This window comes from Salvelinus fontinalis, chromosome 19 (genome assembly GCF_029448725.1).
Source record: "Salvelinus fontinalis isolate EN_2023a chromosome 19, ASM2944872v1, whole genome shotgun sequence".
In the NCBI taxonomy this organism is placed as follows: domain Eukaryota; kingdom Metazoa; phylum Chordata; class Actinopteri; order Salmoniformes; family Salmonidae; genus Salvelinus; species Salvelinus fontinalis.
The window spans coordinates 21,995,117-22,006,168 of NC_074683.1; the positions used below are offsets into that span (position 1 = coordinate 21,995,117).

Genomic DNA, 11,052 nt, shown 5'->3' on the forward strand with positions numbered 1-11,052 from the left:
TAGAGGTGCTCATCAGCCATTGTACATAAACATTAATCCAATAAAATGTTATTGGTCACATACACATGGTTAGGAGATGTTAATGCGAGTATAGCGAAACGCTTGTGCTTTTAGTTCCGACAGTGCAGTAATTAATATCTAACAAGTAATCTAACAATTTCACAACAAATACCTAATACACACAAATCTAAAGGGATGGAATAAGAATATGTACATGGAAATATATGGATGAGCGATGACCGAGCGGTATAGGAAAGATGCAATTTATGGTATAAAATAAAGTATATACATATGAGTATGTAAGATATGTAAACATTATTAAAGTGGCATTATTAAAGTGACTAGTGATCCATATATTAAAGTGGCCAATGATTTTGAGTCAGTATGTTGGCAGCAGCCCCACAATGTTAATGATGGCTGTTTAACAGTCTGATGGCCTTGAGATAGAAGCTGTTTTTCAGTCTCTCAGGCCCAGCTTTGATGCATCTCTACTGACCTTGCCTTCAGGATGGTAGCGGTGTGAACAGGCAGTGTCTCAGGTGGTTGTTGTCCTTGATTATTGTTTTGGCCTTCCTGTGACATCGGGTGCTGTAGGTGTCCTGGAGGGCAGGTAGTTTGCCCCCAGTGATGCATTGTACAGACTGCACCACCCTCTGGAGAGCCTTGCGGTTGTGGGCGGTGCAGTTGCCGTACCAGGCGGTGATGCAGCCTGACAGGATGCTCTCAATTGTGCATCTGTAAAAGTTTTTGAGGGTTTCAGGTGACAAGCCAAATTTCTTCAGCCTCCTGAGGTTGAAGAGGCGGTGTTGCAGTTTGTCCGTGATGTGTACGCCGAGGAACTTAAAACTTTCCACCTTCTCCATTGCTCTCCCTTCGATGTGGGCAGGGGGGTGCTCCCTCTGCTGTTTCCTGAAGACCATGATCATCTCCTTTTGTTTTTTTGATGTTGAGTGAGAGGTTGTTTTCCTGACACCACACTCCGAGTACCCTCACTTCCTCCCTGTAGGCTGTCTTGTCGTTGTTGGTAATCAAGCCCACTACTGTTGCGTCATCTGCAAATTTGATGATTGAGTTGGAGGCGTGCATGGCCACGCAGTCATGGGTGAACAGGGAGTACAGGAGAAGGCTGAGAATGCACTCTTGTGGGGCCACAGTGTTGAGGATCAGCGAAGTGGAGGTGTCCTTCACCACCTGGGGCGGCCCATCAGGAAGTCCAGGACCCAGTTGCACAGGGCGGGGTTCAGACCCAGGGCCTCGAGCTTAATAATGAGATTGGAGGGTACTATGATGTTGAATGCTGAGCTGTAGTCAATGAACAGCATTCTTACATGGGTATTCCTGTTCTCCAGATGAGATAGGGCAGTGTGCAGTGCGATGGCGATGGTGATTGCAATGTCTGTGGATCTATTGGTGCGGTAAGCAAATTGAAGTGGGTCTAGGGTGGCAAGTAAGGTTGAGGTGATATGATCCTTGCCTTGTCTCTCAAAGCACTTCATGATGACAGAAGTGAGTGCTACGGGGTGATAGTAATTTAGTTATTTTGCCTTCTTTGCCTTCTTGGGTACAGGGACAATGGTGGCCATCTTGAAGCATGTGGGGACAGCAGACTGGGATAGGGAGCAATTGAATATGTCCGTAAACACACCAGCCAGCTCGTCTGCGCATGCTCTGAGGACGTGGCTAGGGATGCCTTCTGGGCCAGCAGCCTTGCGAGGGTTAACACGTTTAAATGTTTTACTCACGTCGGCCACAGAGAAGGGGGGGGGAGGGGGGCCGCGACGGTGCCACTTTATTATCCTCAAAGTGGGGTAAGAAGGTGTTTAGTTTGTCTAGAAGTGTGACGTCGGTGCCCGTGACATGGCTGGTTTTCTTTTTGTAGTCCGTGATTTCCTGTAGACCCTGCCACGTACGTCTTGTGTCTGAGCGCTTTACCGACATTTTGCTTGTTTGATTGCCTTGCGGAGGGAATAAGTACACTGTTTATTTTCAGCCATATTCCCAGACCTCTTTCCATTGTTAAATTCGATGGTTCGCGCTTTCAGTTTTGCGCGGATGCCGCCGTCCATCCACGGTTTCTGGTTAGTGTAGGTTTTAATAGTCACAGTGGGTACAACATCTCCAATGCACTTCCTGATAAACTCATTCACCGAGTCAACGTATAGATCAATGTTGTTCTCTGAGGCTGACTGGAACATTTCCCATTCCGCGTGATCAAAACAATCTTGAACGTTGATTCCGATTGGTCAGACCAGCGTTGAATGGTTCTAGTCACTGGTACATACTGTTTGAGTTTCTGCCTATAAGACAGTAGGAGCAAGACGCCATCATGGTCGTATTTGCCGAAGGGAGGGCGGGGGAGGGCTTTGTATTCATTGCGGAAGTTAGAGTAGCAGTGATCAAGTGTATTACCCCCGCGAGTACTACAATCAATATGCTGATAGAATTTAGGTAGCCTTGTTCTCAAATTTGCTTTGTTAAAATCCCCAGCTACAATAAATGCAGCCTCAGGATATATGGTTTCCAGTTTACATAGAGTCCAGTGAAGTTCCTTGAGGGGCGTCGTGGTGTCTGCTTGAGGGGGAATGTACACAGCTGTGATGATAACTGATGGGAATTCTCTTTGGAGTTAATATGGCCGGCATTTGATTGTAAGGAATTCTAGGTCGGGTGAGCAGAAGGACTTGAGTTCCTGTATGTTGTTATGACTACACCATGAGTCGTTAATCATGAAGCATACACCCCCACCCTTCCTCTTCCCAGAGACGTGTTTATCTCTGTCGGCGCGCTGCATGGAGAAGCCCGGTGGCTGAACCGATTCCGACAACATATCCTGAGAGAGCCATGTTTACGTGAAACAGAGGATGTTACAATCTCTGATGTCTGTCTGGAAGGCAAACCTTGCTCGACATTTGTCAACCTTGTTGTCAAGAGACTGGACATTGGCGAGTAGTATACTCTGGAGCGGTGGGCGATGTGCACATCTATGGAGCCTGACCAGGAGGCCGCTCCATCTGCCCCTTCTGCGGCGCCGTTGTTTTGGGTCGGCTTCTGGGATTAGATCCATTGTCCTGGGTGGTGGTCCAAACAGAGGATCCGCTTCGGGAAAGTCGTATTCCTGGTCATAATGTTGGTAAGTTGACGTCACTCTTATATCAAATAGTTCTTCCCGGCTGTATGTAATAACACTTAATATTTCCTGGGGTAACAATATAAGAAATAATACATAAAAAAACGAAATACTGCATAGTTTCCTAAGGACTCGAACCGAGACGACCATCTCTGTCAGCGCCATCCTACACATGTAAACGTGTGCGATTTATGATAAATGTACCTATGATCCCTCTCATGTAGGCTAGCTAACCTAATGATTATGTGGCTTAAAATTAGTCTTACATGACATTACCAGATTTTTATTTAGCCTAGCCCACAGTAGCCTAACCTATGAATAAGCTGATTCTAATGTCAAATCTTAGGCCTTGCATTCAAAAGGGGTTTACAGTGATCATTCAAATATACGTTTCCTATTTGTTGTCCTAGAAGCAGATAATAAACACCTTATTTAAGACAGAGCTCCCTAATGCGTGGAGGATTACAGTGTTTCCCCTAAGGCTATTAACTCCTCAGCATTCACATTGTCATGGTTAGAAGGGATCCAGGTTTTGCCAGAATTGACTATTTGTAGCAGGTTTAGGAGAAGTTATGCAGCAGGTTCGGAGAATAAACGTGGCAGGCTAGGAGAATTAGGTTAAGGTTAGGAAAAGGGTTAGCTAAAATGCAAAAAAAAAATAAGATCACCTTTTGATGTAAAATTGACAAAAGCTGGATCCCATCTAGACATGACCCATTCACATGGTATTATATCCCTCTGGAGGAGATAGCCAGGACACATAATCTTATGAGAGACTGACACAGCAGGATAGGCTGCACTGCAGGCCGCTAGAAAGGCTACTGCTAGGCTACTACTCCGTATGAAGGAATGACAGCCAGATTGGGAATTTAGCCTTACGTGCCAGTCTTCTATAGGCTCAGAATAGTGACAGACTGTCTATTACTGACCAGATCAAGAGCAACCAGCAGATTTGGAGGAGCTCACACTACATGGAATCTCTTGTACTTCAGGTACTGTACTTGTGTCACTCTGTTTATGTTGTGCCATGATAAGAGCTAAGGCATAATCATTTATAGTGCTATCATTATCTACTATTGTCTTTGAATATTCTCAAATTATACTGTCCTCAAACATTTTCAATTACTTTTTGTTGTTTCCATCTTCCTGTTTGTTGTTTTTGACAGATCCCCATGTTGACTGGTTAGGAGGAGGACCATGCAGTGTGATGCCCTCTCTCTTCCCCTGGGGTAGGAACTATGTTTGCAACTAACCATTATAGAGCCAAAGTAGAGCTACAACATGCTACCCTCCTGCAGTACTTGACAGCATCAGGCAGGATATTCATGTCACAGGTAAGAAGGGGAGAGGAGGGAGTGTATGTGTTGGGTAAATCGCTAAAAGTGAAGTGTTGGGGGTTTTCTTGTCACGTTCCTGACCTATTGTTCCTTTTTCTGTTATTTATTTAGTTGGTCAGGGCGTGAGTTGGGGTGGGTTGTCTTTGTGTGTTTTGTCTAGTCTAGGGGTGTTGTATGTGTATGGGGTAGAGAAGAGTGAGGTTGTCTAGTTATGTCTATGGCTGCCTAGATTGGGTCTCAATCAGAGACAGCTGTCATTCATTGTCTCTGATTGGGAGCCATATTTAAGGCAGCCATAGGCAGTAAGCTTTTGTGGGTAGTTGTCTATGTTGAACGTTTGTTGCTTGTCTGTGCACTTACGTTATTTAGCTTCATGGTGTTTTGTTAGTTTGTATATAGTGTTCGTTTTGTGTTTTCTCTCTCTTCTCAATAAAAGAAGATGTATTTTGCACACGCTGCGCCTTGGTCCAATCTGTCTCAAGAAGACGATCGTGACATTTATTTTGTAATTTTTGGTACGTGCACGGAAAAGCAAAGTTTGAACTCACGTGATCCGTAGCCAACAACATGTTAATCAGTTGTTCTAATGTGTGGTTGTTTCCTTCCTTACAGAATCAATCATTAAACACAAAGAGTATTCTGTTCCCAGTCTTCTACTGAGCTGCTTTGCTTTGATAGAGTATGAAAAATATAAACAGTGACTGTTTTGTTTCAAGGTTGGTGGTAGATGAAATGATTGATAAATGAAAACTGGAAAGTGGAGTGGAAAGTGGATCATAATACGGATATCAACTGTATTCCCTCTGAATAAGGCAAAGGAAAACTGTAGTATTCTATATCATAAATAAAATGTGAGAAATCCTGTTTATATGAATAACACAATATCAATGACATGTGGATTAGTCCAGAGTTTGTGTGTGTGTGTGTTTTATTTACTTTATTTAACCTTTATTTAACTAGGCAAGTCAGTTAATTAAGAACAAATTCTTATGTACAATGACTGTGTGTGTGTGCGTGTGCGTGTGTGTGTGTGTGTGTACGTGCCTACGTCACTCACTGGCAGAAGTAGCATAATATCAGGACTGATCTCATATGGCAGGTGTCCACACATTAGCCACTCTTCTCTTCTTCAGATAATAATTGTTTTATTACTTTATGCTCTATGACTTAATCAACTTAGCTGTGACATTTAATTGTACTGGCATTAGTTGAAAACAAAGATAGCTGGTGTGGAAATGTGTGTTTTATTGTTCACTAGATCAATAGCCGTCTTCTCTCTGCGCTCTTCAAATCAAAAGTAGTTTTCCAAAGTGAGTTATAGAGGAAGGAGAGGGCAGGGAAAACAAAATTAAAGTGGGTTCCCAACACTTCTGACATTTCTGCACCTCAGAGCCCCTCCAAAAATAGCATATTGATACGAATTCATCCAATGGTCAATTGAAATTAGGTCTAGAGTGAGGAAAAGCAATGTGTTCTGTAAGTGCTGTATGCAAATTATTGATCAAATGTGTTTGACGCAGCTTGTGACTAAATTCCAAATCTGTCTGTGAATGAACTTTTGTAAAGTTGAATATTCCAACTGCATGTTACACATTATCAGTGAGAAAATCTCTGAGTGCACTGAACAAAAATATAAACGTAAGGTGTTGGTCTCTGGTTTCATCAGCTAAAAGATCCCAGAAACATTATTATTTCGGTTCATTTTTTTTTTTACATTCCTGTTAATGAATTGTTAGAGTGTTGGGCCAGTAACTGAAAGGTTGCTAGATCAAATCCTAAAAATCTGTCGTTCTGCCCCTGAACAAGGTAGTTAACTCACTGTTCCTAGGCCATCATTGTAAATAAGAATTTGTTCTTAACTGACTTGCCTAGTCAAATAAAGGTTAAATAAAAATTTAATACAAATCGGAGATATCTACTGCAGCCTTCATCCTCCACATACAACACCCGTTCTGCCAGTCACATTCTGTTAAAGGTCCCCAAAGCACACACATCCCTGGGTCGCTCTTCTTTTCAGTTCGCTGCTGCTAGCGACTGGAACGAGCTGCAACAAACACTCAAACTGGACAGTTTTATCTTAATCTCTTAATTCAGACTCAATCATGGACACTCTTACTGACAGCTGTGGCTGCTTTGCGTGATGTATTGTTGTTTCTACCTTCTTGCCCTTTGTGCTGTTGTCTGTGCCCAATAATGTTTGTACCCTGTTTTATGCTGCTGCCATGTTGTGTTGCTACCATGTTGTTGTCATGTTGTGTGGCTACCATGCTGTGTTGTCATGTGTTGCTGCCATGCTATGTTGTTGTCTTAGGTCTCTCTTTATGTATTGTAGTGTAGTGTTGTCTCTCTCGTCGTGATGTGTGTTGTCCTATATTTTATTTAATTTATTTTTATTTTGAACCCAGCCCCCTGTTCTTAACTGACTTGCCTAGTTAAATAAAGGGTTAATTTAAAAAATGTAATAAACATATCTGTATTCCCAGTCATGTGAAATCCTAAGATTAGGGCCTAATTAATTAATTTAAATTCACTGATTTCCTTATATGAACTGTAATTAAGTAAAATATTAAAAATTGTTCTATGTTACGTTTATATTTTTGTTCAGTATAAATCAAACAGTATGATTCAAATAAAACACATTTTATTGTACTTGGGGAAATGCAATATTTATTATGGCCCAGCTGAATGCATATTCTCATTAAATCGTTATAATGTTTTTAAACACAAAAGAATACAAGAGTTATAAAACAGTCTCTCATTTAGAAGTTAGTGGTTTGTCACATTCCACTGAGCTGGGTGTTGGTTTCTGTGAATGTTTAATCATGTGTGTTCTCCACAGGAGCAGCGGAACAGCCTCAGTCACAATCAAAGAGACACTAGCTGGCTGAGCTCAGAGGACCACGCTCAACACGTGGAGCTGAACGAAGAACTTATTAGTCACAGACTCAATGACACCAGGGACAGAACCCTCAGAAGAAGCATCTGTTAAAGCGCTCTAGAGAGCACATGGAAGACACAGCCACTGGAGCCACTGAAGTCACTGTACAGAGCTCCATAGACAACACTAAAGACAGCGAAACCACAGCACCTGAGCTCCAAAGGGACCCCCACTGCAGGATGGCTTCAACACCGTGACTGACTCTAGACCCTCTGGAGTTCCAACAGTACAGCTGGGAACCAGAGCTAAAGACCAGAATAATAGGATACTAAACTCATGTCTCAAAGCCATTATTATGTGGTTGTGTGTGTTGATTTGTGTGTGTTGTGTGTAGCATTGTGTAGTTTTGTGTGTGCAGTTGTTCATTAGCGGATGTTCCAGACATGGCCAGCATGGCGATCCAGCTGCTGGGCTTCTTCCTGGGTCTGCTGGGGCTTGTGGGTAGTGTAGTTGCTACAGTGCTCCCCCACTGGTGGCGGACGGCCTATGTGGGCTCTAACATAATCACAGCCACTGCATACATGAAGGGGCTCTGGATGGAGTGTGTGTGGCACAGCACGGGTATCTACCAGTGTGAAGTACATCGCTCAATGCTGGCTCTGCCACCTGACCTGCAAGTAGGAATTATTGGTTGTTTGATTTGTTAATTGATTGATTGATTGATTGATTAGATTCATTTGAGCACACGGTAGTTTATTAAATAGGGGGTAGGGTGTAGGAACAGCCATTATGATACTAAACTCTTCTCCCTCCCTAGGCGGCACGAGCGTTGATGTTGCTGTCCTGCCTGACCTCCACCCTGGCAGCCCTCGTGTCCTCTGCAGGGATGAAGTGTACCCGCTGTGCCCGCGGCTCGTCCATCAAGCATGCCCTGGCCATCAGTGGAGGGGTCTGCTTCCTGTCTGCAGGCATGCTCTGCCTAATCACTGTCTGCTGGACAACCAATGATGTCATCCTCGACTTCTACAACCCCATCCTACCTGAAGGTACTATTCAATATATTTAATTCATCTTTTATTTTATTTTGTAACTCTGATACTAGTTTTTTTCACTTAAACATGTTTGCAGAAATAACAAAATAACAAGAAATGTTACTTTGTGTTGCAGGTATGAAGTATGAGATTGGCATGGCGGTGTATTTGGGCTACGTCTCAGCCTGTCTTAGTCTGATGGGAGGGGTGGTGCTCTGTTGGAACTGTGAGGGGCGGCCCAGGAACCACCTACATCTACCTCATCATCGCCACCCTTGTCCTCCCCTCGTCTTCAAAACTATAAACACCCCCAACAACCCAGCACCCCCTTACTATCCTCCTGCCGCCCTGAAAGGGAACTACGCCACCTCACGCACCTCACTGTCCAGCAATGGCTACAGACTCAATGACTACGTCTGAGGGATGGAGTACACACTCAATGAATGCTCCTAGTGTGTAAGTGCAAACACTCAATGATTATGTCTGAGTGTGGCAGATAATAGAGACTGATTGAGGGAAGTTCAAACTCAATGACTACAAAATAAAGACTCAAGTTACTTTTAAGTGAGCAAGTACTCATTGACTTTCCAGCAGACCTTCAGAGAGTCAGTGAGGATCAGTGTGGTTTACGGTGTTGATATGTTGTTCAGGTTGTGTTCTTCTTCTCTAGGACTGCACACAGGCTAATCCTGTATTACTTATCCTATTGACTTTGTATGTTTACTATAAGAGCCGAAAAACATTAACATTCACATGTATTATTTGTTTCCGTTTCATTGCTCATAAATTAATGGCTGTTGTGAAGCACTTCCTGTCTTTATAGTTTTATAGTCTCATATTTGTAAACTGCTTTATACTTATGCTGCTACTTTAAAATACAAAGTCACCATGGTGCAACAGACTACGTTTGAGCTTGAATGTGGTGGTAGGATGCTCGCTATGTGCATTAGCCTAACTGGACTAAAGCACAGAAACTTCTGGGAAATATGATCTGTGCCAGGCCTACGATGACCACACGGTGGCACCAACAGTCTGTCTAGGAGGTGAGTGGCGTTCACTGTTCAAGAAGGAAAGACTAGCCAATTGCTTGGCAGATATCAAACTTGGCCTGGGTTGAAGACAGGCAGCTTAGAAAATAGTTTAATTCAAACACAGTCAATGTTTAAATGAAACTGCTTTTCAAAAGGTTCCTAGAATTTCCATGAACTATGTCCAATTCCTATATCAATATATCCAAGTAAAACTCCCTTTAAAATTGTATTCATCTTTTAAACATTAATTTTGACTGCCATTTTAAGTTCGCTAAAGGCTCTATTTGATCATTTCCCCGCAGTCCAAGTCAATTCATTATTGTTGTCTGTCTCCTGTTGCAGGCCCTATTAGCCACGGCAGGCGCGCGGACATGTTTAGGAGTTGTTTGTGTATTCTAAAGCTATCCAATTTAGATGCATCCTCTCTCTGGCAGACCGTCAACATAAAGCAAGGTAAATTAGACGGAGCTGTCAGAGGAACAGGTAAGTCAGCTGTCTGGTAGCCTATTTATTAAATTGGTCAACATGTTCAGTCTAAATATAGAAATGAAAAATGCCTTTCCAATCTTCAATGAAAAAAGAGGTCCATTGCTCTTTGAAATTAGACAATGCCTATATGAAATGTGCACTGAAATGAGTAAATTGCTTGAACAGACTGAAAACCGATACATTCAAAAAAGGAGGTGTTCAACAAGGGTTCTTCTAAGATCCTCAAAGTCCTTTGAAGAACCTTAGGTTTCTTGGCACTGAAATTGTACCCAAAAGGTTATTCCAAGAACCCCATAGAACCCCATAGGAGGTGGGGTTCATCGAGGAACCTCTTTAGTTGGTGGGGGTTCTTGCAGGAATCAAATTGCCCAACAGAAACATTTGGATTTGAATTTGAAAGGACAGCAGGTTCAGTCACTTAACTGAAACATGTAAAGATCTCCTCAATGTAAGGTAAATGTCTCTTGTATGATCTAAATTGATATTGTTATTTTCATATTTGTGCAACTCTTTCCCAAACAGAAAATGGACACAATTCAATGGAAATCAACCAACAAAGAGGTAAGAATATGTTGAAGGCTATATGAAAATGTAGGCTATAAGAATATGTTGTAGGCTAGCTGTATTGGGTGCAGATGACTGAACTGCTCACTTTTGTGTCTGTGTGTGAAAGGTATGTAGAAGAGGAGGCATACAAAGGTATGTCAATTGGTATTGGCATGTTATGCAGATCACATTTACCATCCTCCTCTCTTACCTCTTCAATGAACATCCCATAAGCCTCCACATTATGGACAAGGTGTGTGTATGAAAACCATTATCAAAACCATTTTTTTTCATTCACATTTACCACAAAAACCAAGGTATGAATACTGTTGTGTGCATGTTTTGTTAATCATCTGTATAATTACTATTTTTTGGATTCACACCCTCCCTACACCTCTGATGAATATAACAGGAAACCTGTTCAATCTCCATGCAGTGCAAAATCATTCTGGCTATGGATACGGAGAACATCAACACATTAACATCAACACGCCAAAGGATATACCCATTGGACTTGGGGCTCTGCTGGGACTATTTACATTTTTTTATTCTGTTTTTCCACTGAAACCATAATAAACACTGATAACAAAAATATGGTGTTATTGTTATGCAT

General features: G+C 42.3%; 1 protein-coding gene across 1 annotated transcript; it reads left to right on the forward strand.

The window, feature by feature from the left end:
- Positions 1–2,392: 2,392 nt before the first annotated feature.
- Positions 2,393–10,430, forward strand: LOC129816489 (claudin-14-like). The gene is made up of 3 exons (XM_055871031.1): positions 2,393–8,019; positions 8,160–8,388; positions 8,510–10,430. Exons 1-3 carry the CDS (start codon positions 7,786–7,788, stop codon positions 8,791–8,793), a joined length of 747 nt encoding a protein of 248 aa, XP_055727006.1. The 5' UTR covers positions 2,393–7,785; the 3' UTR covers positions 8,794–10,430.
- Positions 10,431–11,052: the final 622 nt, after the last annotated feature.